This window comes from Rattus rattus, chromosome 3, assembly GCF_011064425.1.
Source record: "Rattus rattus isolate New Zealand chromosome 3, Rrattus_CSIRO_v1, whole genome shotgun sequence".
Taxonomy (NCBI): domain Eukaryota; kingdom Metazoa; phylum Chordata; class Mammalia; order Rodentia; family Muridae; genus Rattus; species Rattus rattus.
In genome coordinates this window covers 14,762,304-14,789,429 of record NC_046156.1, presented here as the reverse complement: position 1 = coordinate 14,789,429, position 27,126 = coordinate 14,762,304, and the positions used below count along the sequence as shown (strand labels likewise).

Sequence of the window (27,126 nt, the reverse complement as noted above, 5' to 3'; positions counted from 1 at the left end):
GTCCGTCTAGTTTGTGTCATACCAACAAAAACCAATCAGCACACAGTCTCACACATAGTCTTCTCAAGTGCTGTCGAAAATACCCCACCTTTTTTGTTTTCGCCTTGCTGGGGACAGAGACCACAGCTTTGCTCATGTGAGACAAGCTCTCTGTTCCTCAGTCATATACTCAGCCCTTCAGGTTCTACTCTTGGAGGAGATAAGACATTGACCAATCCCCCCTAAGAATCAATGGCTTTTTCCTCTCCTTTATGCCTTTACCTAAGGACGTTATATATACTCATGCTTTGAGACGCATTGTGGTACGGCAACAGGGCCACAGGTCAATGTCCACCATTATGGCTTTCTTCCGGGAGTGCCTTGGTCACATAGTAACATTTATTCTGTATTATTTCCCTCACTCAGCAGTGGTCTTACTAATCTCTATATCAATCAGGAATTTAGAATGTCCCCCATGGCTGGTTTTTATAGCCCAGGTCTACATTTCAGGAATGTTGGGTGCGCTGAGAATGTGGTAATCTATCTCAAATATGTGATTCTAGACTTGGAAAGCTGTAGATACGATTGTTTATCAGATGTCATAGATTAATTCTCCTCTCTTCATTGTTCAGTGTAAGTCTTTATGAAAGCATTAAACTCAGGTGGGCCTTCTGTTCTGTGTGGAAGGACCCTGTTGTCTTGGTGACTGTGGGGTAGTTTATTTGAATGGGTTTCCATAGTGTCAGTGCTAGCCTAGGGGAAAATCCTGGATAACTCCCACTCTCTGGAGAGGCTTCTTCCTCAGTCTGAAAAAATCTACTATGTGGTATCCCCCTTTCAGAGAGGTATTCCAAAGAGTAGCTACACGTGCTCCAAAGGGTAAAATGTGTTGGTAAGTATAAGGAAGACAGAGTGATGGGTCATTTAGGAACTGGGCCGCAGTTGAGAACCTGCTCTCCCGCCAGTGTAGCAGAGCCCAGTTGTGGAGGCTCACACTGTCCCTCGACATAAGCTGGTATTGGAAAGCGTGCGTGACTAATGAAGGTGGAGAGGGTGAGGCTGCCTGCTTACATTCCACACAAAAGCCTTATCTGCACTTAATTTAACGTTTCCTACAATCATATGAGGATAGAAATATATTATTACCATTTTTCAGGACTGAGGCTTTGTGTAGGCTGAGTGAGCTGACTCACGTCATAAAAGTACCAAGATCCAAACTGGTTCCCGGTTCTGTAGAAAACCTATTTAATTGATTAATAATTATATGGAAGTTTTTTGTTTCTCCCCAGAGAGGGAAATGAATGACCATATCCTCATAAAAATCTGCATATCATTTCAGGGTCCATTTAGTCTCTGAAGTCCTTTCACAGCCTCTCAGGCTTCCGATCTTGGCCGTGACTGTATCTGTCACCCACTGAGCCGGAAAGCACACTTATATGGTATACAGCCATACGTGTAAGCATGTAAATTTTTTACTGACTGGAGCAGTCCTTGAATTTGCTTTCACCTGGGAGAGGATTCATTTCAGTAGTTGAAACCAGTGGGAACTGATCCTCTGTTGTAGTCTATGCCCACCGAATGTGGTATGGAAGTACGGGACACTGGGGCAGCCATGCAGGGTTCCTTGCACACGGAGGAAGGCCTTAAGCAAAGGTTAATGGTGGCTGACTATCTGATTCTCAGCTGGTGAGAGTCTTGAACCGTACTCAGCAGGGAATCAGTAGGAGGAGTCAGGAGCGCATCCAGCTCCTTTCTCATGCCCCGCCCCCTTTCTGGTCTCTACCTCACCACCATGACCCTTTGTTAAGGCTTCTGCAGTAGCAAACACCACGCAGGCTCCAGCCTCTCCCAGCTGAGAGGAAGTGTTTGGTTCTCTCCCCAGAGATGGCAAATCCTGAGGTGGTGGTAAGCAGCTGCAGTTCTCACCAGGATGAAAGTCCCTGCACTTTCTACCCGAGCTCATCCCAGTCCGAGCAGCTTCTCTTAGAAGACCAGATGAGGCGGAAACTCAAATTCTTTTTTATGAATCCTTGCGAGAAGTTCTGGGCTCGGGGTAGGAAGCCATGGAAACTTGCCATACAGATTCTGAAAATCGCTATGGTGACTATCCAGGTAAGCATTTTCCAGCACGAGTTAGGTGGCGCCTCTTTGAGTAGCAGAGGAGGGACTGGTTCCTCAAACGACTTTTAACTGCACCTGTAAGGACAGACAATAGAAAAAGATACAAAATTAAACCCTTCTCCCTTTGACTTGTGTTTGTTTGCTTGTCCTCTCTTTCTCTCTCTCTTGATTCTTAAAAAAAAAAAAAAAAAAAAAAAAATTGAGACAGGCTCACTATGTAGGCCCAGTTGGCCTTGAACTCCCTTTGTAGATCAGACTGCCCTTGAACTCACAGAGATCAACGTACTCTGTCTTCCCAGTGTTGGTAAAGTATGTACCACGACACCTGACTCTTTCTCATTTTTTCATTATTATAATTTTAATCCCATACTCCTTTTCAGGAATAAACATTTTTAGCATTTGGATCCTAGTGAAGACATTTCTTGAGAGGTATCATGCACAGATATTAGCTGATTTGCAACATGAGATCTTTCTTTTATTCCTAATATTGGGGGCATCTCTTTCTCTAGACACTGAGTAGATTTCTGCTGTAGGCAATCTCTTGGATTCCTGCAGCCCAGAATCATGAAAGATGTGTAACCTAAGAATATGGAGTTTGGCTGTGAAATGTGTGCCTTCATTTTTGTTAGAAAGGAAATTTTCAATCCATTTTCCATAACTTCTTTACTTTTTTTTTTTTTTTTTTTTGCGGAATCGTGTTTCTGTGGTAGTTGCTTATGCTGGTGTAGTTTATTGTTAAAACATGTTTGAGGGCTGGCCAGATGGCTCTGCTGGTGAAGGTGCTTGCTGTCGAGCCGGCCACGTGTATTTGATTTCTAGAACCCACGTGGTAGGAGGAGTGAGCTGACTCTTGACAACTGTCCCCTGATATCCGTACACATGTACACTCATACACACAAAAAAATGTTAAAAATAAAGGTGCTGGTGAGAGGAAGTTCTCTTGTTAAGAGCAGAAAGAAAAAATGAAGGCAAAGTTTAGGTTTGTAATTTTATTTTTAGTTCTTGGTGAACATCAACTATTGACAGAGTTGTTGGTTTTGTTTTTTGTTTTTTGTTTTTTGCTTTTTTTGTCTTTGTCTTTGTTTTTTAATATTGAGATTGCTAATCTTAATTGCCCATTGAAAACAAGTACTTAGGACTAGTAGGCCAAGACGGTTTCTAGAGTCATCTGAAGTTGATAGAGTTCTTATCTGGACTTGGGTAACCCCTTATCCCAGCCCGGTGCGGCCGTTCCTGTCATTGTAACCACCCTCCTGCAGTGAAATCCCAGTCTTTGCCTTACAGAAAAGGATATTGATGCTTACGGTTTAAAAAGTCTGCACAGCTCATACGTAGCTGCACGGAAGCAGGCATAGATTCTTTTTAATATATCGCCACGAAAACACGCTCAGTTCTCAGTACAAGACTTGGCGTCTTGCACTTGAAATCCTTAATTTCAGGGGACAGTGTAATATGTCACAGCCCTGAAGGCTTATTTGTGCCACTTCAACGGCAGAGCCTCTATCCGCAAGGCAGGAATGCTCCTTGCTTAGAGTAATAATAGGTGCATTTGGGTCCTGGCTGTGGGCCACGCTCAGTGCTTTACACAGGTGCTCAAGACTTAACTACCGAGCAGTGCATCTGCCTCGGGGCAGTGAGCGGGCTTAGTGCACATCCCTGTGGGATGCAGGACAGCAGAGCACAGAAAGTGATGCACAGGCTCAGAGCTGCACACGATCGGAGCTGCACACGCTCAGAGCTGTACACACTCAGAGCTGCACACGATCGGAGCGGCACACGATCGGAGCTGCACACGCTCAGAGCTGCACACACTCAGCACACCTGCTAAACACTCAGAGCTGCACACGCTCAGAGCTGCACACACTCAGAGCTGCACACGCTCAGAGCTGCACATGATCAGACCTGCACATACTCAGACCTGCACACACTCAGAGCTGCACACGCTCAGAGCTGCACATGATCAGACCTGTACACACTCAGAGCTAAACACTCAGACCTGCACACGCTCAGAGCTGCACACACTCAGAGCTGCACACACTCAGACCTGTACACGCTCAGAGCTGCACACGCTCAGAGCTAAACACTCCGAGCTGCACACGCTCAGAGCTGCACACACTCAGAGCTGCACACACTCAGAGCTGCACTCAGGCTCATGTCCTGAATTACTCCGCATCTTTTAGAGGATTTATCCGATCTCCCAATAGTTACTAGAGTGGCCCAGAGGAACATTAGTCAGTGGTTTAAGCCTTTTGGTAAGAATCATACAAAAGTGTTTGTTTAAGTTAAATATTTTAAAAGGAATGGACGGTTTGTTTGTTTTTGAGATAAGCTCTCAATCTATTGCCCAGGCTAGTTTAGAAATCACTACGGAGGCTGGGCTGGCTGCAAATTTAGTGCAGTCTTGTTGCCTTGGACTCCTAAGAGCATTTCAGGCAGGAGCCTTCACCCCTCCCCCTCCTCACTGTCACTGTGTATATCTTAGTGTGTGTGGTGGTCGGGGGCATGCATGTGTGGAGATCTGAGTCTCACTCCTTTACCTTCTAACAGAATCTGTTGTTTGCTACTGTGTACACCAGGCTCCCTGGCCCATGAGTTTCCAGATATCTCTTATCCGGTGTCCCTATAGTCATACCAGACTGCTGGCACACTCCTGGCTTTTCAGTGGCTCTGGGGTTTCCAACTCAGGTCCTCACACTTGTAAGAAAAGTTGTCATCCATGGAGCCATCTCCTGGTCCCCAAACTGAGAGCCTTCTAGATATGCTGCCACATCCCTCATAAATCACTGCTAGTCAAGCCCTAAACCACATGACTCTGTTTCTCTCCTGCTCAGAGTTTTCTTCCTCATGGTGTTTCCTCTCCTCTTTAAGCTGGTTCTGTTTGGACTAAGTAACCAGATGGTAGTAGCTTTCAAGGAAGAGAACACGATAGCCTTCAAACACCTCTTCCTGAAAGGCTACATGGATCGAATGGACGACACATACGCGGTGTACACTCAGAATGATGTGTACGACCAGATCATCTTTGCAGTGACCCGGGTAAGTCAACTGTGTGCCTCGGGTCTTGACTTTGTCTGTTTGCTTTAGGTATTAGGGGTACTCTGAGCCTTGCACAAGCTAGGCAAGCGTTCTAATAGTGAGATATTCAGACAGTGTGTGAATTCTTGGGAGGAAGAGCAGGTTGGAGAAGTGGTGGCAATGGGTTATATAGAAACCAGCACTCCACGGATGAACAGTTATGCTCAGAGGGAACTTATGAATAAACTATTTCAATATAGTTACAGGGCTGGAGAGCTGGCTCAGCAGTTAAGAGCACTGACCGCTCTTTCAGAGGACTTGACTTTGCTTCCCAGAATCATTATAGGGCCCCTCAAGAAGTCCTGTAATCCCAGCTTTAGGGGAATCTATTGTCTTTCTGGTCTTGACAGGTATCCCTTCACACACACACACACACACACACACACAAGTGAATGCACACACATGTGTACACACACGTAAAATAAAACAAACATTTAAAAATTGATTGGGAAATATTGCTATACTCATATACAAGTAAAAATTGATAAAAACCACGTATGTTTCCTACCAGCAGAAAGGAAGAACTTCAGTGACTCATTTAAAAGAACCGGGGGTAGGACTTGATGTGAGAGCTTCAGTCTTTGAAATTACAAACATAACCCTGGATATAGGTAGTCATTAAGTCTTCAAAGCTTATACTCTTGGAGACTTATAATAACTATGAGAAGATTAGTTTTGCAGCTTGTGTAACAAGCAAGGCCTTCAAGCTCATGAGAAAGCGAGGCTTTTATGCCATGCCTGGTGAGGATCACTCTGTGACGCTGACTGACTGCCTGACAGAAAATAAGCTTGTTTTTCATACCCCAGAGTCAAGTTTTCATTCTGGGTTATTCTTGCTATAATTAGTACTTTCCCAAGGTCCCAAATCACTTCTTTTGAAGGGATAATTAAACGTGCTTTTGAGGTCAGTATTTTTGACCTATGTTAGCTACAGACAGACCACATTTTTAAAAATAATGAAATCCCTTCTTTAAACACATTCCCTAGCAACCATCACCCCTCATTGGCAGCTTATTCCAACAGAGTCCATGAGCCACTAGGATGAAGTACATCTTTGTGAAGCAGGACTCCGGGCTAGCATTGCGACTAGGAGACTTAGTCAGACACAGAAGCCACATTGGTGAAGATAAGTTTAAAGACTTCAAAAAATAAAAGCTGTGTGTGCATGTGTGGGGGTGCGTGTGAGTTAGAGTGTGTGTGAGAGTGTGTATGTGCATGTGTGAGTGTGTGTGTGTGTGCATACGTGTGAGAGAGTGGGTCTGTATATGTGAGCGTGTGTGTAAGAGTGTGTGTTTATGTGTGTGTGCATGAGAGAGATAGAGTATGTGTCTTAGTTAGGGTTTTACTGCTGTGAACAGACACCATGACCAAGACAACTCTTATAAAGGACAACATTTAATTGGGGCTGGCTTACAGGTTCAGAGGTTCAGTCCATTATCATCAAGGCAGGAGCATGGCAGCATCCAGGCAGGCATGGTGCAGGAGGAGCTGGGAGTTCCACATCTTCATCTGAAGGCTGCTAGCAGAAGACTGGCTTCCAGGCAGCTAGGAGGAGGGTCTTAAAGCAGTGCTCACAGTGACACATTTCCTCCAACAAGGCCACACCTTTTAATAGTTCTACTCCTTGGGCCAAGCATATTCAAATCACCACACACACACACGTGTGTGTGTGTGTGTGGTGTGTGTGTGTGTGTGTGTGTGTGTATGTGTGTGTGTGTGTGTGATGTTTGTGCAGGACATGACAGTTGCAGGCACTTGGGTGAGACTCAGAGGACAATCTTGGCTGCCATTCCTCGGCTTCCATCCTGTCTGAGGTCAGAGTCTTGTTCCTCATTCCATACACTAAGCTCGTTGACCTGAGAGCTTCTAGGGAATCTCCTCTCCCTGCCTCCTGTCTTAACATAGAAACACTGGAATTACAGATGCATGCTACTGTGCCTGGCTTTCCATGAGTGTAGGGGATTTGAACTCAGGTCCTCATGATTTGGTGGTAAGTACTTTACACACTGAGCCATCTCTCAGCCCTAGATTTAACGTTTAAATGTATTAAGTATCTGTAGAACATTGTACCAGATTCGTATGTGTCTTAGAGGGTATGTAGAGACGAGTAGTAAACAAGCCATTATAATTGTTGGTTTGAGATGGGGGCCTGACGTAACCCAAGGTGACTTCAAACTCTTTGAAGCAGAGGCTGGCATTGGTCTCTTGATCCTGCTGCCTCCGCTTCTGAAAAGCAATCTCTATGTCTGACTAAAGGCCTGGTAAATTCCTTGTAAAACATCTTTGCCTTTATCAGTGGAACTAAACTCATTCCTCAAAACACTGTACCTGGCCTGGGAGCTAACCTGCTGGTTAGATCTCCCCGTTCCTTCCACGAGGAGTCCTAATCTTAGCTGTCACATTTCTTTCTGCTACTGTAGTTAAATATCTGCAGGATGAGCCGTGAAAGCCGTTTCCTTGTCATAGTTCTGAGAGGCTAAGTAAGATCGAGGCACCTACATGCTCAGCTCTTGTATCTCCTTGCTGTGGCCTCTGTGATGAAAGGGGTGCAGATGGGCGAAGCGTTCGCACAGTCCCTCCAGTCCTGTTATACTGGCACTGTTTGGTCTAACGGGTCGGACGTAGCGTGTTAATTCCTGCCTCTGGCTGTTTCTCTTCTCCCCCACTCAGCACCTCTGCTTTCTAAAGAATCCACCAAAAATCACAGCTCGTATTACACAGTCCTGCTCACGCAATAGAGAGATGCACATTCTGACCACATCCATACACACACGTAAGAGAGACATGAGCTCTGTCAGTGTCCACAACTGCGTCTAAACCTCTGTCCATGGCTTCCTGCCATTGTATTTGATGTGATTACCACACGAAGACAGAAGTATCAGGCAGACACAGAAAGGTTTGTTAATGGGTTCAAATCCTCATCATACGAGGCCTGGAGACAGGGAAGGAGCAACTTATACTTGCTCTACTTCTTGTAGTGCAGTGCTTGGCTACAAATCTTTAATTTGTTTTCACTTTTCCAGTCAAAGAATGACTTAGGATGCTGCATCCGGGTGAGAGGCTCTCACCAAACCAGAAGATTCTGGAGCAGGGGTGTGGGAGGGAGTGGTCAGAGGCAGCTGCCCGGGAGAATTCCTGAGTAGACAGACTATAAAGCATTTGAGTATTCAAGGCTGCTGACGGATTTCCTCAGACTCAGCAACGGCCCCTTCTGATCTCCACTCCTCTTCTTCAGAGTCTCTCACTCAGACTCGGCGTCCGAGGGTGTGTTTCCTGAATGTCTGCACCCCGACGGGAACATGACCAGGGAGGGTTATCATGGCCTTGCGTCTGCCCTGGCTGCCATTCCTTTGGCTCTGGCCGGTGCTCCATCCCTGTCTCTCTCTTTTCGGGTGAAGTACTTGCAACTTCGAAACATCTCCGTCGGCAACCACGCTTATGAGAACAAGGGGACTAAGCAGTCAGCGATGGCAGTCTGTCAGCACTTCTACAGGCAAGGCACCATCTGCCCCGGGAACGATACCTTCGACATCGATCCAGAAGTCGAAACAGGTGATGATCCCCTATAACCTCCAACTATTGTTTTAACTCCTTGATTTAAACCTGAGCCCCATGATAACTTCATCTCCATAAACATTGACGGTCAGAGGTCCTTATCTGTCAACCTCTATCATGAACACTTTGCTGTAAAACTCAAAGGAAAAGTGAGCAGGTAAAGCATCAAGGAACACGAGGCGGGGAGAGCGAGAGAGCGATGGCATTCTGAGACAGTTTGAATCTTTCTAAATTACTGACCACTTCAGAAATGTCTCATGTTGTAAAGACAGGAGACACAGAACCAGGGCATTGATCCCGAGTTCTTACTCTGCTGATTCTAAAAGGAGTCAACACAGGCAACTGATCCTAACCACCGTCCTTTATGCAGCTTTATTTATGGCTTTGCTCCCTTCTGTGCAGACTGTTTCCTTATAGAGCCAGAGGAAGCTTTCCACGTGGGAACACCTGGAGAAAACAAACTCAACCTGACCCTGGACTTCCACAGGTGAGGAGAGCAGAGGAGCGGACAGCTCAGCCCTGTGTGACCCTCATCTGAGGCATGCTCTGGAGGGGTGCACAGCTCAGCCCTGTGTGTGACCCTCATTGCAAGCATCCTCTGCTTTCCAGACTTCTGACAGTGGAGCTCCAATTTAAGCTCAAAGCCATCAACCTGCAGACAGTTCGCCACCAGGAGCTTCCTGACTGTTACGACTTTACCCTGACTGTAAGTGTGGGCTGTGCTGAGTGTGTCTCCTGACCAGAGAAAAAATATTTTAACCTGATGTATGGTTCGTACACTGGTGCTAAGGCATTGTCTGAACTACAGGATGTGCCTGGGGACCTTGTTCCAACCAGCTCTGTCACTACATGTTGCTGACTTCCCGTTTGTCTTCTGCACCTTGGTGCATGTTCTGTAAGGCAAGGACTTACCTTGTGTGTTACTGTCCCCAGTATGGTGCCTGGTGCATAGCAGATGACCAAATGCCAAAGGATCAGTATCATGAAAGGAAGAGGGAGAAGAAAAGAGGGGGAGGGGGAGGGAGATATGGATAGATAGGTGGGTGGGGGGATAGATGGATGGATGGATAGATGATAGATAGATAGATAGATAGATAGATAGATAGATAGATAGATAGACAGACAGATGACTTTCCATAGTTACCAGGGGGTCTTTGTTGAGCTTTCTCATCACGGATGTCCATAGCCTTTGGATTATTGCTCTTAACTCCCCTATGTGACCGTGAGTGCTCTGGTTCGTCTCTCTTCTTCTGCCTCACCTTCTGTATTGTATGTGTCCAATTGCAGACTGAGCTACACACACACACACACACACACACACACACACACACACACATACACATACATATACACAATACACACACACACACATACACACACACAGTGAATAAATGTGATTTTAAAAAGCTGTATCAATAACATTCTGTTTGGCCACACGTAGACAGAATTTAAAACCTTTTTTATATGACCCAGATTGTATGGCCTCTGTAGTAGCTAGCATTCATGAAGCTTGACTAATTGTTTGTGAAACATTGACTTTTCAGGATAGGCATGAAATAATATTCCATCATAAAATAAATGACCACAGAGGTGGTTTAACATGAAAAGCCACCCAAACCTGAAGAGGGTTTTGAACTCTACTATATATGTCGATCCTGGTATTAACCAGTGAGTCATGGGTCATCAAAGTTACTTGATTTTAAAGATTTTGAGTGGTCATCAAGTCTTCTCTGTCTTGAGTTTGAGAAATGATGGTTTCAGAATTCGTATAGTCTTGATACCTTCTTGGTTGAGTTTCTGTGGTTCTTCAGCTAGATACACATTTGATAATCTCCCAGGCGGCCTCCGGAGTTGTTGGGTTCTCTTGGTCCAGCTTTTGTCTTGTATTTATCTTCTCCCCTTTTTATACTTTATGTGGTTGACACTTCACTCTTTATTCTAGAATCTTCTAGATGTTTGACATAATCTCATTTAGTCTGAAAGCTCCCTGAAGCTTTCAATCACTTCCTTAATTAATATCTTTTCCCTCAGACGACACGCAGTAGGAGGTGCTATTATTTGTTGAATGAATCAAGAAAATGGTTGTGAAATCTGGGTCCTCCCTAGTGGCCCAATTCTAATATCTAAATCCTCAGTCTATTCGTACCAGATTCATTGAAATAATATTTAAATCTTGCCCATTTGTGATGAATTGGGTTTATAGTTCATTTGCATTCACAAGTATTGATTGACTTTTCTTTGAGATTCTTCACTAGGTGCATGAACATCTGAGTTCTTTTTAGCATGTGTACGTGTTAAATGTATGTGCTCACATGTGTGACACATGATGTGTATTGTGTGTGTAGTTGTATATATGTGTTCATACATGTGTTTATAACACATGCATATATATGTGTGTGTTGGTGTACATCTGTATACAGGCCTACAGTTAACATCAATGGTCCTTCCTGATTGCTTACCCCTTTATGCATTGGGGCAGGTCCCCTACTAAACCCAGAGCTCACCAGTTTCAATAGCCCACTTGCCTAGGAGATCCCTTGTCCCAGCTTCTCAAGAGTTAGAGACAGCCACCATGTCTGCCTGGCTTTCATAGATCCCAGGGATCTGAACTCCAGCCTCATACTTATGTAACAAGTGTGTCTTCAAGTGTGTTACTACCAGTGCCCCCCACCCCATGATACTCCTTTAAAATCCCATTCAGCATACTTTCTTCTTGGGGAGATTCAGCCTTTGCTGCGGCTTATTGAAATATCACTCAAGATATCAGCTGAGTCCCCATCAGTCCTTGAGGGTCAATAATTTCTCCTTGGTAAGGACTTTCACCCCATCAAATGACACTGGCATCTCCTCGTGTAGGGTGTAGGCTGTGTTCTTCCATGGGGAGGGCAGCAAATGGCAGTGGCTTCATCTGTGTAGGGAAAGAAGCTGAGACTCCATCTCGAGGGGACACAGAGTGACTGGACTCTTTGAAGTTACTTAGAATCTCATGCCTGAAGCTCTGTCTGCCTTCTCTGTGTGGGGAAACTTCAACGAAACCCAACAGCAGAGAATAAAATGTATTTTGCCCATACTCACTAGCACTGCTCCCCTCCAACTCCTCCCAGACCCTATTCTACAACCTTCCCACTTAGTTCAGTTGACTCTGTTGGAGTGTGCACAGGTAGGAGGTTACTCACCAGAGCATGGACAACTTATCAGAGGCCACACATCTGAACAAAAATGACACTCTTCCAGTAGCCATCAGGTGCCAAGAGCTCTTCAGCTAGGGTGTGGTCTCAGGTGTCCCTTGTTCTGTGCTGTAAAGTCAGCTGACTTGATCCTGTGCTGCCCTGAGTTTATGGGCGCAGTTGCCCTGTTATGACCAGAAGACACCATCCACAGCAGACCCCCCACCCTCTGTCTTACAGTCTCTCTGTCCCCTCCCCCCTTCTGTGATATTCTCTGAGCATGGCAATAGAGTCGGGTAAGGTAGATAATCATTTAGGCCTAAGCTGTAAATGAAGGACTTTCAAATGAACTTTTTTCCTTTTTTGTGGGGGGGTGGGAAAGGGAAAGAAAAATATAGTTGGATTTTCTTGCCTTTCCTTCCTTCTCTCTGTATGGAAGAAGCAAGAGAGTTAGAAGGAGACACAGGAGGATCACACACAGTACACACAAAGGGCTGCTTTGTGCTGCTTGCATGGAGCCCCTTCAGCTGGTTTTCTCAGAGGCAAGGCACACTAGCAACTGTCACCAAACCCTTTGTAATAGGTGGGGTGTCCGAGTGATGGAGAAATCTAGGCCCAGAATAAAAAAAATGCAAAACACCTCTCAACCAGGGATGTCTAAGGATAGGAGTGATATGTTTGGTGCTTGTGCTTCTGTGTTTGCCTAATTTGCCTGAACACCAAAAGCTACCCGTTGCTAAGGTCCCATGGGAAGGTGGGCAGAGGAAACCTATACAAATTCAGCACACAAGTGTCTGGAACTGGAGGGAGAACACTCTTGCTTGCTAAGGTGTCCAGGGCTAGAATGCATCCTAGCAACATGGGCTGTAGATGCTAGAATCTGTCTACAGCAGATCGGATTCAATGTTATCACCTCACAGAGAGATGAAGGGGCACTCCTCAGGGATTAACCGAGACCAGTACCAGCTGGTCAGAGGTGAGGATCCGCATGCCCTGTGTCCTTCGATGAATTGCTTCCTGGTGGATTTAGAGACGCATCTTGACTACAAAACCTAGTCGTGCATCCTTAGACCCCCTTTCCTGTCTTTACAGATAACATTCGACAACAAGGCACACAGTGGAAGAATCAAAATAAGTTTAGACAACGACATTTCTATCAGAGAATGCAAAGATTGGCACGTGTCTGGATCAAGTAAGTCCTAAGCTCTGCTCCCTCCCATGATGGTCATTAGACCATTGAGCATTACACCAGGGCCTGCAGGATGTAGGGACCACCATGTAAAAGACTGGGCCAGCCCCGAGCCCTTGACATTCTGAAGGCAGCTTGGGTTGCTGTAGATGTCTGATGGTTCAGTCAGTACACACGTTAGTATCATCCAGCAGCTCCTTCCCTTCTCCACAGCCCTTACCTGCCTCCTCCTTACCAACTGCACACTCATAGTTCTTCACTAGAGGCGTACGTATACCTATTTTCCTCTTTTAATATCTTCAAATATTGCAATGAGCAGCAGACTCACAGATGAAAAAAAAAAAAAAACCAAGGCTCAGGAGGGATGTGTAATGACCTGAGGGTCTTATGTTGAGAGAGAAGGGAGGATTTGACCTCAAAGCTATGACATGTTGTAGTGGTCTTTCATCTGATGTAAAAAGTGGTGTGTGTGGGGGGAATCTGTTCTAGAAACACAAACAAAAACTCAGATTAGAATGCGTCCTGTCCGGAACAGGAACACTGCCAGGAAAGATTTTTCCTGAGCCATTAACCTAGGTCCTCTTAAGTCGACCAAATGGTAGGCCACGCTGCACTTTGCTCGTGATTGCACAACACAAGAGATCGCATGGGTTCTACTGAGAAGAGGATGTATCTTAGACACCTGCCAGGGCTCGATTTCCTCCACTTTATTCTAGAATTGGTAGCTCTGAGCTGGGTCTGGAATGTGTGAGTATTGTTCATCAGACCAACATGAGGGTAGTCACTGTAAGCGTATGGGGCTCTGGAATCACAAGCCTCACCGCTGTCACGGACTTGTCTAGGTAGAGTGCAAACTTGTTTTGCCACTGGTGAGCAGCACTGCACGTAGGGAAAACGGGAGCATCCAGTGTCCGGCACAGAGGCTGCCTCTTATGTGCTTGTGTTTGGCTTTTAAGTCTTTCTGAGGTAGAGTTAGACATTTAGGCAGCCATTAGAACCACTGGGCAAACATCAGCAGCGTGCTTTATTACAGCTCTTTCTGAAATTACTTCCTCATGGCTTCCTGGTAGAGATAACATCAGTGGATTTGGTGACTGCCACTTCTGCCCTGCTTTAATGGCATATTCTTGTGGATCATGACAGCATTTATGATTCTCTAGGATTTCAATATGGCTGAAAAACGTTCTCCTCCTCTCCCCATCTCCCCTCTCTCCTCCATTTTCTCTCTCTCCTTCTATTCATTTCTTCCTTCTTTTCTCCCTCTCTCTTCTTTTCCTCTTCCTCCTCCTCCTCCATCACTTAGATAGGGTCTCTCTATGGCCTAGGCTATCCTCAAACTCACCATCTTCCTGTCTTGGTCCCCAAATGCTGGGACTGTACATGTGAGCCTCCAAGGCTGGCAGAAGCTGCTCATTTCTTGTCACCCAAGGCTCAGTTAAAGCCTCAGTGAGCTTTCTTTCCTGGCTACCCTCTCCAGGGTGGAGCGATGGCTCTGAAACATAGCCTTATCTGGAGGGTTCAGGGACACATGACTTCTGATTCAGTAGTTTTATGGCCAGAGCTGAGGATGTCCGCTGCTGACAGGACTAAAACAGAACAACCTGATGCAGAGTGAACATTTGAACGCCAGTCATGCTTATTCTGTGTGTGACCTAGGCACATGATGGAGACTCCTTGTGTTTCAGTTTTCTCGAGTTCAAAGTGGGGGTAAGCACTACAGCTACACAGGGGCTGATGAGAGGACCCTGAACACACAAAGTGCGTGGAACTGAGTAGGTGGGAGGTGTGCCGAGCTCTGTCTACGCCAGTGATTTAACGTCTCTTGTATCACTCCATCTGTGTGAATTACCCATGCGCCTGCTCACTCCTTGCTTGTCTCACCGCCACGGTTGTTCCTGTTAGGTCAAGGGCCTTGTCTGTTTTATTCACCACTGTGTTCCAGCACCTAGAAAAGTGCCAGGTACATAAGGCTGCTTAATGGATATTTTATACCCAGCTAAGTATGTTGTCAAGCAATGTAGGAGTTTGAAGGCTTATTTACTGATTGACTGACTTTATTTTTGAGAGGATTTCACTGTATGTAGCCCAGGTTGACCTCAAACTTAGTATATAATCCAAGCTAGCCTAGACCTCATGGTAATCCCGTTTCTTGCTCCCAACTGCTGGGATAATGGGTGTGTATGTCACACCCACGAGGAGAACCTCTTCAGCATAAACGCCATAGGCTGATAATGAAAGATCTTTGATTATAGTGTTTTGTTTTTTGAAGGACCCTCAGCTTTCTTTAAATGCTAATGGAAATAATGCTATTCTGAAACATTTGAATTCTCTAAATTATTCGAGAAAGAAGTCACATCATCTTCTTAACGCTTCCTCGGCCTCTGTCTTCCAGTTCAGAAGAACACCCACTACATGATGATCTTCGATGCCTTTGTTATCCTGACCTGCTTGTCCTCGCTGGTGCTCTGTGCCAGGTCTGTGATTCGGGGTCTTCAGCTTCAGCAGGTAAGCCCTGCTCCCCAAGATGTCACCGACGTGCTCAGCCACACCGAAGCTCACTGAGTCTCTCCTCTTCCCAAAAGGAGTTTGTCAATTTTTTCCTTCTTCACTACAAGAAGGAAGTTTCAGCCTCTGATCAGATGGAGTTCATCAACGGGTGGTACATTATGATTATCGTTAGTGACATACTGACAATCGTTGGATCGATTCTGAAAATGGAAATCCAAGCCAAGGTAAAACGGTTCTTCTCAACTGTGCTATCACGATGGTAAAATATTACAATAGTAAAATGTATTTTTCCAAGCTGTGAAAAAATGCTTTCTTCTGGGCTTTGTGTTCAGTTAACTTGAAACTGACGGCAACAGTTTTCTTAACTCTAGTTAAATCTTAAATCTAAATGTCTGTCTGTCCATCTGTCCGTCCATCCGTCCGTCCGTCCGTCCATCCATCCATCATCTATCCATCTATCCATCTATCTATCTATCTATCTATCTATCTATCTATCTATCTATCTATATCTATCTATCTATCTATCTATCTATCTATCTATCTATCTATCTATCTATCTATCTATCTTCTTTGGATTTTGAGAGAGGTCCCTGTGGAGACTTGACTGTCTAGGAACTCTTTCTGTAGACCAGGCTGGCCTTGATCTCACAGCTCTGCCTGCCTCTGCCTCCTGAGTGGTGGGATGAAAGGTGTATGTCACCACTGGTCAGTTCCTAGACGTCTCTCAAACAGAGTTTTAAAAAGCAAAATCCACAAACTGATAGGTCAGTATCATCTGAGTGACTGGAAAATGCTCTGAGCTAGACTGCGAGAGTTCAAACTCTCCAGGTCACATACACCAAAAGTCATATACACACCAAGGAACATGTGCTAAGAGTTGGCAAGAGTTCTCCCAGAAAGTGTTAAAAAGTTAAATATTCAACCAAAAGAAGAGGAGGGGGAGGAGGAGAAGGAGGAGTATGGGAGGAGGAAGAGGACAAGGAGGAGTGTGAGAGGAGGAGAAGGAGGGGGAGGAGGAGGAGGGTGGGAGGGGAGGGGGGGGGGGGGGGGGAGGGGGGGGAGGAGGGGGGGGGGGGGGGAGGAGGGGGAGGAGGAGGAGGAGGAGGAATGGGAGGAGGAGGAAAGGGGAGGAAGAGGAATGGGAGGAGGAGGAATAGGGAGGAGGAGGAATGGGGAGGGGGGAAAGGAGGGGGAGGGGGGAGAAGAAGGGGGGGGGGGGGGGGAGGGAGGAGGAAGGGAAGGAGGAGGAGGGGAGGAGGAGGAATGTGGGGGAGGAGGAGGAGGTGGGAGGGGGGGAGGAGGGGGGGAGGGGAAGGGAGGAGAAGGGGGGAGGAGGAGGGGGAAGAGGGGAAGGAGGGAGGAAGGAGGAGGGGAGGAGGAGGAGGGGCAGTGCGGAGAAGGAGGAGAGGGGGAGGAGGAGGAGGGGCGGTGGGGAGGAAGAGGAGGAGGGGGAGGAGGAGGGAGGGGGGGGGCGGGGCGGAGGGGGAGGAGGAGGGGGGGGGAGGAGGGGAGGGGGGGGGGGGGGGGGGGGGGGGGGAGGGGGGGGGGGGGAGGGGGGGGAGGGGGGGAGGGGGAGGAGGGGGGGGGGGGGAGGTGGGGGAGGAGGAAGGAGGAGGGAGGAGGAGGAGGGGGGGAGGGGGAGGAGTGTGGGAGGAGGAGGAGAAATGTGGGGGGAGGAGGAGTGTGGGAGGAGGAGTAGGGAGGAGGAGGAATGTGGGAGGAGGAGGAGGAGTGTGGGAGGAGGGGAATAAGGCCAAGGTACTACCCTGTGCGTCTCTACCTTTGCTTCCCATGCCCTTTCAATGTAAAGCTTGCTCACTTTCTTACTTTTCATTGATACTTTCTCCTGAAATAAGATTAATCTAGTTTAGAATTAGTCTTTTTTCCCAAACAAAAATAAAATTTAAAAAATAAAACTGTTCAAATGAGTCTTGTAACGAACTACACATCAGCAAGGACCCTGGTTATGAACCGAGGTGGACTCCAAACACAGGCTGGGTCAAAGGACAGCTTGCTTTTCTCCTCCGAAGCATTCAGGGTGGGGCTCTAGGTCGACAGGTCATTCAGGGACCTAAGCTCTGTGCATTTTGTTCTTGGCCAGCTGCTAAGAGCTCATCTGGACTTCACGATTGACACAGGGTTACCTCATGAACCGGCTCCAGCCTATGGGAAGTGAAAATACCAGATGGTGGCAGGTTTCCGGTGTCATGTGACCGTGGCTCAGGAGTAGCCAGTTCCATTCCTGTTCACACACTATAGAGCTTCATTAGTGAAACTCACCTGCAAGGGGCTTTGGGGAAGAAGAAGCCTGAGAAGAAGGCAGGGACAAGACGATGCTAGCATGGCTGTATTTTTTGTAGTTTAGCTTTAGGGAACCAAAACACAATTATGGTGGATTTATAGTTAATACTTATTTGTTTTATTAGTTTTAAGAGAGTATTGCATGCAGCCCAGGTTCTCTTCAAACTCACCATGTATCAGAGCCTGGCCTTGAACTCTGATCTCCCTGCCTTCACCTCCCCAGTTCTGAGGTTATGGGGACACTCTCTGCATGACATTTTTTTTTTTTTTTATCAACCTCAGCTATCACTTCCTTCAGTGTGTCTTCATAGTGTGAAACATTGTTTTCATTTTTCTGGACCACCGTGTTTCCTTATGAAACACTTCCTCCTGCCCTCACCTCACTTCCTGTTTCATAGCAGTAAGAGACCCGTTTACTTGTCTCCAGTGTCTGTCCAGTCTCATACTGTGGATGATGTAGGCTGTTGTTCAAGGCTAGCTCTTTCCCTTGCCTCTCAGGACCTGGCCCCAGGTTCTTTCTTCCCTCTGGCAATCCTCTCCTGTAACTCCCCAACGCTGTGTTTTTGCTTCTTCTGCAAAATTAAATTCCCAGGTCCTTTGTCCAACTATTTCCCCATGTCTCCACTCCAGTTTATAGGATAAAAGATAATCAGCGTAGCACCTAATCCTGCTGGTGAACGCTAACTACCAGAATGTCTTCTGATCTGGCTGTCTCATTGCCATGGAAGCTCCTTTCTGCTGATGTCTCTGCCCTGACCATCTGTAGCTTTTCACTGCTGGTCTGCATGTGTTCCTTTCAGCTGAGGTGATTCTCACACCAGGTTTTCTCCAGATCCCTGTCTGTCTGTCTGTCTGTCTGTCTGTCAGAGTTTTCCTTGCTGCTTCCCTTTCATGGCCAACCCTCAGCGTGAGGATGTGTTGAGGCATCCTGTTTGGGCAGTCTATTCTGTCACTGCCTTGGTATTGTTGTCCTGACCCAGATAGATATTTTGGTACCAATGCACCAACATGTGTCAAATCTGCACCTTAGAAGTCTCAGTGCTGCAGCCCGAGTATCCAAGTGTCAGCCTTACGTCCTGACTGTCCACTTATCTTCTCAGGTTTAACACAGCTAACTCAGAACTCTCCCAGTCCTCCTTCCTAAGTTCAAGTCCTCCTCTCCCATTGCCTTTCCAGTGGGGATGCCACCTCTCTGTGTTCCTGCCCTCAACCACACGTTCACTGAAGCTCCCCCTCTTCTATAAAACCCCTCTCTCCCATGCTTAATCCTAGAGGGAATTTACACGTCCTGCGTCTGAGAAGGAGCTGGCCACCTTTACAGTTCCAGCCTGGACCCAGTCATCACCTGCTCTCACATTACTCCAAGAACCCTCGTATTCCTCCAGGCCTCTGCTGTCAGCCACACAGGCAACACTTGCCCATGTCGCTCCTCTTCAGGGCTCTCAAACCAATCTGACCTTTTCTGACAAAAACAACCTTAAGTACCCCTGAGGTCTTACACTACCCACCCCTTACCTCCCCCCTTCTCTATGCTGCTCACTTCTTGCCAGACTCCCTGCTGCTTCCGGTCCTTTCTATTGGCTGCTCCACATGCCCAGGGCTCTTCTAGGCTTTTGCCTAACTTTCTCCCTTATTTCTTTGTTTCAGATCTTTGCTTCCATGCCATTTACTCATTGAGATTCTTACTGCAATTGAGATTCCAAATTGCAGGCTCACACTCGTTCCTTACCTCTCCCCATACCAGTGCCTTCCCCCTCAGCATTTACCATCACTGAGTGCACTGAAGGCGGAATTAATCTATTGCTGGTCTTTGCTCCATATATTCCACTAGAGTGTAAGCTTTATGAAGGTTAAAGAAAAAAAACAAAACAGTTTTCCCGTCGCTTTATTCTTTATACCTAGAGCTGCTCCTGGAACAACGCTATTTAATATTTCTTGCCTAACTGACATTGCAATTTACCCAATTTTTCCTATTCTACCTAGAGTCTCACAAGCTACGATGTCTGTAGCATACTTCTTGGGACTTCCACCATGCTCGTGTGGCTTGGCGTTATCCGATACCTGGGTTTCTTTGCGAAGTACAATGTAAGGAATCCTACAGAGTCCACTGGAGCTATTTCGCCATTTTGACTAAAGGGCAGAGGGATCTAACAGCCTCTCTCATTTCCACAGCTCCTTATCCTGACCCTCCAAGCAGCGCTGCCCAACGTCATCAGGTTCTGTTGCTGCGCGGCTATGATCTATCTTGGGTATTGCTTTTGCGGATGGATCGTGCTGGGCCCTTACCATGAGAAGGTACTATATCAGGTTCCTGTGAGGAGCCACCACAGCTACGGTGACTCTCATAGAGGACAACACTTAACTGGGGCTGGCTTACAGGTTCAGAGGTTCAGTCTATTATTGTCACGGCAGGAAGCGTGGCAGCGTGCAGGCAGACATGGTGCTAGAAGAGGAGCTGAGAGTTTTACATCCGTATCCACAGGCAGCAAGAATTGTGTTCCACTGAGCCCGGGCTTGAGCTTCTGAGACATCAAAGCCTGTCCTGACAGTGACACACTTCCTCCAACAAGGACACACCCACTCTAACAGGGCCACATCCCCTAATAGCGCCACTCCCCATGGGCCAACCATTTAAACACATGCACTAATGGGGCTCGTTCCTATTCAAATCACCATAGGTGCTGATAGCCAGCTCCCTTCCTGACCTTTTCAAGCTCATGCGACAAGGCCAACGGCTTCTGTTTTTATGACTACTACAGTTTACTCATTTCTGGTTTTGTTTGTGTTCAGGTTGGTCTTGAACTCATGTATGTAGTCAAGGATGACTTTGAGGGCCCAGTCCCTCTTGCCTCTATCTCCCAAGTGCTGGGTGTATTCTAACACACCTAATATGCTGTTTTACCCTTAAAAAAATGTTAATTCTTTTATTTATTCTTTGAGAATTTTACACACGCACATATTTTGATCCTATTCATCTACTATTCCTCCCAACCCCTTCCACACCCTCCCTTACCTGTCCCTCCTAAGTTCATGTTCTCTTTTTCTATAACCCATTGGGTGTAATTAATGCCACTCATATCTACATGGGTGAGGCCATCCATTGGAGTATGGTCAACCTACCAAGGATCACAGACCAAGTATCCCCAACCAGAGGCCATTAAAGGCCAACAGTGTTTATCGTTCCTACATGAATTCCTTTTTTTTTTTTTTTTGGATCTGGTAATTCAGCCTTAAAATATGGAGAATCATATGTCTACATCCACATATAGACCCAATAACGAGGGTATCACTATTTATAAATCAGTCAACTGTGAACACCTCGTGAGAATTATTGATCTGCTCCACTACCTGAAATCCTGTTTGGAATATATTAGATAAGTCTGTTTCTTTTACCACCAGTGAAGTTGTTCAGTCTGTTTGAATTCACCCATATACATCTGTAAAACTATACCAAAAAAAACCCCCAAAAACCAAAACAAACAAACAAACAAACAAACAAACAACAAAAACCCCAAACCAAACAAACCTTATAGGCATATTTGAAAAGTTTGCTGTGAGGACTGTCTTGACTGCTAGATGTTATCTTGAGTTGGATGAGCCTCAGGATGGGATGAAGGACCATTTGAGTCTCTGCAGAAGCATTCGAATCATTTCAAGGGTCTCTTTCTGTGAAAGGGAAGGAGAGGGGAGAGAGGGAGGGAAGGGAGGGGAAGGGAAGAGGAAGAAAGGGAAGGAGAGGGGAGAGAGGGAGGGAAGGGAGGGGAGGGAAGAGGAAGGGAAGAGGAAGAAAAGGAAGGAGAGGGAAGGAAAAGGAAGGGGAGGGAAAGGGAGGGAAGGGCAGAGTAGGTGAGGGAGGGGAGGGAAGGGAAGGGAAGAGTAGGGAAGGGAGGGGGAGGGAAGGCACTGAGAGAGCAGAACTTCCTTCCGGCTCTGGTTCAGGTCCTTGCAGCTCAATGGAGTGACAAGAAAGCTACCTGACAAAGCCTCAGGCCCAGGGCATGGCCGAGGCCCCAAGACAAAGGCTGGTGGCTCCCTTGGGTTGGTTGTTGGGAAAAGGGGTACCTGCCATTCCAGGTCAGGATGATGTCATGAACAAAAGTCTCCCACATGAAGGAACATAGAAGAAAATGGACTTTTCTCACCCCTCCCCCAGTTCCGCTCTCTGAACAAGGTCTCTGAGTGCCTATTCTCGCTGATAAACGGAGACGACATGTTTTCCACATTCGCGAAAATGCAGCAGAAAAGTTACCTGGTGTGGCTGTTCAGCCGCGTCTACCTGTACTCGTTCATCAGCCTCTTCATCTACATGATCCTGAGCCTTTTCATCGCGCTCATCACAGACACGTACGAAACCATTAAGGTGGGTTTGTCAGAAGCCTGGTCACCAACCATCAAGAACTAGTGTGGGGCGGCACAGTTTAGTACTCAGAGGACATTGTCGGGGCAGAGACACACGACTAAATTTTAATAATTGGGGAAAAGAAAAAAGTGAAGGAGAAGAGGAATTTCTAGAATGTTGAGTGTCTTGTTTCTCAGTATTTGTGTTAAAAAATAAAAGGGTTCTCTTTTATTCATTGCTAGCTGTGCTAAAGCCAGGGCCTGGCACAGTCCGGCAATCCCGGTGCCATTGAACTCCATGTCCCAAACCCTTAATTACATTTTCTAATCGTTTATTAGACTAAGAAGTGTCAGTAGGTATTGGGTATACAAAGTAGATGACATATAAGAGAGGTGAAGTTCTGTGACAGTGTCTGTGCGGATGAGGGACGCTCACTGAGAGTGTCTGTGGGGATGAGGGACGCTCACTGAGAGTGTCTGTGGGGATGAGGGACGCTCACTGAGAGTGTCTGTGGGGATGAGGGACGCTCACTGAGAGTGTCTGTGGGGATGAGGGACGCTCACTGAGAGTGTCTGTGGGGATGAGGGACGCTCACTGAGTGTGTCTGTCAGGATGAGGGACGCTCACTGAGAGTGTCTGTGGAGATGAGGGACGCTCACTGAGAGTGTCTGTGGGGATGAGGGACGCTCACTGAGAGTGTCTGTGGGGATGAGGGACGCTCACTGAGAGTGTCTGTGGGGATGAGGGACGATCACTGGGAGTGTCTGTGGGGATGAGGGACACTCACTGAGTGTCTGTGGGGATGAGGGACACTCACTGAGAGTGTCTGTGGGGATGAGGGACGCTCACTGAGAGTGTCTGTGAGGATGAGGGACGCTCACTGAGAGTGTCTGTGGGGATGAGGGACGCTCACTGAGAGTGTCTGTGGGGATGAGGGACGCTCACTGAGAGTGTCTGTGGGGATGAGAGTGTCTGTGGGGATGAGGGACGCTCTCTGAGAGTGTCTGTGGGGATGAGGGACGATCACTGAGACTGTCTGTGGGGATGAGGGACGCTCACTGAGAGTGTCTGTGGGGATGAGGGACGCTCACTGAGAGTGTCTGTGGGGATGAGGGACGCTCACTGAGAGTGTCTGTGGGGATGAGGGACACTGAGGGACGCTCACTGAGAGTGTCTGTGGGAAATGAGGGACGCTCACTAAGATTGTCTGTCAGGATGAGGGACGCTCACTGAGAGTGTCTGTGGGGATGAGGGACGCTCACTGGGGAGTGTCTGTGGGGATGACTGGAGTGTGGAGATGGGAACGCTCACTGAGAGTGTCTGTGGGGATGAGGGATGTCTGTGGGGGATGAGGGGCGCTCACTGGAGTGTCTGTGGGGATGAGGGATGCTCACTGAGAGTGTCTGTGGGGATGAGGGGCGCTCACTGAGAGTGTCTGTGGGGATGAGGGACGATCACTGGGAGTGTCTGTGGGGATGGGGACACTCATGAGTGTGGGGATGAGGGCTCACTGAGAGTGTCTGTGGGGATGAGGGACGCTCACTGAGAGGTGTCTGTGGGGATGAGGGACGCTCACTGAGAGTGTCTGTGGGGATGGGGCTCACTGAGAGTGTCTGTGGGGATGAGGACGCGATCACTGGGGTGTCTGTGGGGATGGGGACACTCACTGAGTGTCTGTGGAGATGAGGAACGCTCACTGAGAGTGTCTGTGGGGATGAGGGACGATCACTGAGAGTGTCTGTGGGGATGAGGGATGCTCACTAAGAGTGTCTGTGGGGATGAGGGATGCTCACTGAGAGTGTCTGCTCTCTGAGAGTGTCTGTTGAGGGATGCTCACTGAGAGTGTCTGTGGAGATGAGGGACGCTCACTGAGAGTGTCTGTGGGGATGAGCTCACTGAGAGTGTCTGTGGAGTTGAGGGACGCTCACTGAGAGTGTCTGTGGGGATGAGGGACGCTCACTGAGAGTGTCTGTGGGGATGAGGGACGCTCACTGAGAGTGTCTGTGGGGATGAGGGACGCTCACTGAGAGTGTCTGTGGGGATGAGGGACGCTCACTGAGAGTGTCTGTGGGGATGAGGGACGCTCACTGAGAGTGTCTGTGGGGATGAGGGATGCTCACTGAGAGTGTCTGTGGAGATGAGGGACGCTCACTGAGAGTGTCTGTGTGTCACTGAGAGTGTCTGTGGGATGAGGGACGCTCACTGAGAGTGTCTGTGGGGATGAGGGACACTCACTGAGAGTGTGTGTGGAGATGAGGGACACTCACTGAGTGTCTGTGGAGATGAGGAACGCTCACTGAGAGTGTCTGGGGATGAGGGGCTCACTGAGAGTGTGGGGATGAGGGGCGCTCACTGAGAGTGTCTGTGGGGATGAGGCGACTGGGTGTGTCTGAGGGGCACTCGGAGAGTGTCTGTGGGGATGAGGGACGCTCACTGAGAGTGTCTGTGGGGATGAGGGACGCTCACTGAGAGTGTCTGTGAGGATGAGGGACGCTCACTGAGAGTGTCTGTGGGGATGAGGGATGCTCACTGAGAGTGTCTGTGGAGATAAGGGATGCTCCCTGAGAGTGTCTGTGGAGATGAGGGATGCTCACTGAGTGTCTGTGGAGATGAGGGACGCTCACTGAGAGTGTCTGTGGAGATGAGGGACGCTCACTGAGAGTGTCTGTGGGGATGAGGGATGCTCACTGAGAGTGTCTGTGGGGATGAGGGACGCTCACTGAGAGTGTCTGTGGGGATGAGGGATGCTCACTGAGAGTGTCTGTGGGGATGAGGGACGCTCACTGAGAGTCTATGTGGGGAGGAGAGACGCACACTGAGAGTGTATGAGGAGATGAGGGATGCTCACTGAGTGTCTGTGGAGTTGAGGGACGCTCACTGGAGTGTCTGTGGGGATGAGGGTTGAGTGTCTGTGGAGATGAGGGTCACTCCTGAAAGTGTGGATGTGAGGGTCGCTCACTGAGAGTGTCTGTGGAGATGAGGGACACTCACTGAGAGTGTCTGTGGGGATGAGGGACGCTCACTGCTTAGATCTCAGTCAGGCTCTGTTAATCTAAATCAGATGGGATTCTGGTTGCCTGAACCAGGTTTCACCCAAGGAGCCTCCTTTACACTGTCTAGGAAATCATGAGGCTGTAGGCAGACTGGGGGTAGACACTGTAGGATTTAAGATGAATCTTGGCCCAGTATTTCCCAAGAGAGGGTTATGGCCAAGATTCACATACCTCTGTGGGTACAGGCCGACTGAGAACAGTGAGCACAGCAGGACTGACTGCTGTGGAGTCCTCGGCCCACCTAGCCTTGGTGTTTCCAGAGGTGACATATCCTAGAAATGCCTGGGAGAGCCAAAGTCCCCCTGGAGATATCCCTTCCACTGCTAAATGCTCCATTCTGAGTTTGGAACACTACTAGAGGGGCCTTATTAACTAACAAGGGCTTCCCCATCCTTCCGTGTAGCACTACCAGCAAGATGGCTTCCCGGAGACGGAACTTCGAAAGTTTATTGCTGAATGCAAAGACCTCCCAAACTCTGGAAAATACAGATTGGAAGATGACCCTCCAGGTTCTTTATTCTGCTGCTGCAAAAAGTAACTGTTGGGTTTCTCTGTGCCTGGGAGGAAAATACAGTGTGTGGATGAGTCAGAGACAATATGGATTATTGGTAATCACGCAACAGTGTGTTCAGATACTAGTGTTCCGAGTTAACTCACAGCTATGACTTTGCGGGGCCTGTTAAATATATTTTTAAATATTTAACGTCTTTTCTGATTTGATGAGGGGAGCTGCTAGGTCACTGTCTTAGTCGCTGTAGCTCTCGTTCTCTAACCCCCTTTACCACATGGCATGCCTTGCGGCTGCACCGGGAGATAAGCTTTGGCTTCTCAGAGACTAATAATTGCACATCGGACACTACTGCATCTTAGAGTCTCTCCTTAGATGAAGATGGAACAGTAGAGAGAACCCCATCACAGCTGTGGGTGGGATGCTTGGCTCTAAGGACAGCCGTGACTTGACTCTCATGTTCATTTAGAAGTTTTTTCTGCCCTTCAGTGTTAAGGTACAAGGTGGGAAGAGAGTCTGTACCCGAATAAAGTCAAAGAGCCCTCCACGGAGGCATTTGATTAAACAGTGATGGTTTTATTAGCAGCCAATTAGCGTTGGAAAAACTGGAGATACAACATGCCTTCCATAGGCCCATACAGGCTGGGCAAACCCATTTGGGGTCAGGATTTGTGGCTCTATGGTTTGAAGTTTGAGAGAACCCATGTGCAAAATTTTAAAGTGAATACATGTAGCTTGAAAAGGCACAAAATTAGGCTCTACATTTCGTAGTTCTTTAATAAAAATTATGGGGAATTTGGTGGTATAATATTATTTTGTGTACTATTTATCCATGTAGATATCAATTCATTTATGTATAATAAGGACTTTATAAAAGTGCCTTTCAAAAACGAATAAAGATTTTAACATTTTACTGTCGCACCAGAGACCTCATGAAGACACACAGATAACATGTTTGTTTTGTAATTTATTAGGATGTGACATGTATTTTAAAACTGTGTTGATTATCCGAGAAGTCCTTACTGTTATTCTTTCTGCGATGTTTTTAGACTAACAATTATATTTCTTTGAAAACACAAAACCACCGAGCCAGGGTTGGAACTGGAGTTGTTTTCCTCTGCATGCAGAGAAAGCTAGCTATGGGCTAGCAGTGTTGGAGAGCTCTGGGTTCACGTGAGAGAATCTGCCTCAATGAACTGAGTGGAGACCAATCGTGGAAGACTCTGGGCATCAACTGCTGGACTCCGTGCACGTGTGCACGTGCACACACACATGTACGCACGCCAGATCTATTTCTTAGAAACTGAGAAAAATGTTAGGAGACATAAAAA

General features: G+C 47.3%; 1 protein-coding gene across 2 annotated transcripts in view; it reads left to right on the top strand.

Annotated features, from left to right (window-relative positions):
* Mcoln3 (mucolipin 3) overlaps positions 1-26,804 on the top strand; it is a 34,923-nt gene extending 8,119 nt beyond the window's left edge. For both annotated transcript variants that reach the window (XM_032897210.1, XM_032897211.1), the window contains exons 2-13: positions 1,862-2,091; positions 4,969-5,136; positions 8,574-8,727; positions 9,133-9,217; positions 9,340-9,436; positions 12,990-13,089; positions 15,479-15,591; positions 15,669-15,818; positions 19,879-19,980; positions 20,068-20,190; positions 22,049-22,255; positions 25,691-26,804. In XM_032897210.1, coding sequence (XP_032753101.1) covers positions 1,864-2,091; positions 4,969-5,136; positions 8,574-8,727; positions 9,133-9,217; positions 9,340-9,436; positions 12,990-13,089; positions 15,479-15,591; positions 15,669-15,818; positions 19,879-19,980; positions 20,068-20,190; positions 22,049-22,255; positions 25,691-25,825 — 1,662 coding nt within the window. In that variant the 5' untranslated portion in view covers positions 1,862-1,863 and the 3' untranslated portion in view covers positions 25,826-26,804. The remainder of the gene's footprint in view (positions 1-1,861; positions 2,092-4,968; positions 5,137-8,573; positions 8,728-9,132; positions 9,218-9,339; positions 9,437-12,989; positions 13,090-15,478; positions 15,592-15,668; positions 15,819-19,878; positions 19,981-20,067; positions 20,191-22,048; positions 22,256-25,690) is intronic.
* The last annotated feature ends 322 nt before the right edge of the window (positions 26,805-27,126 follow it).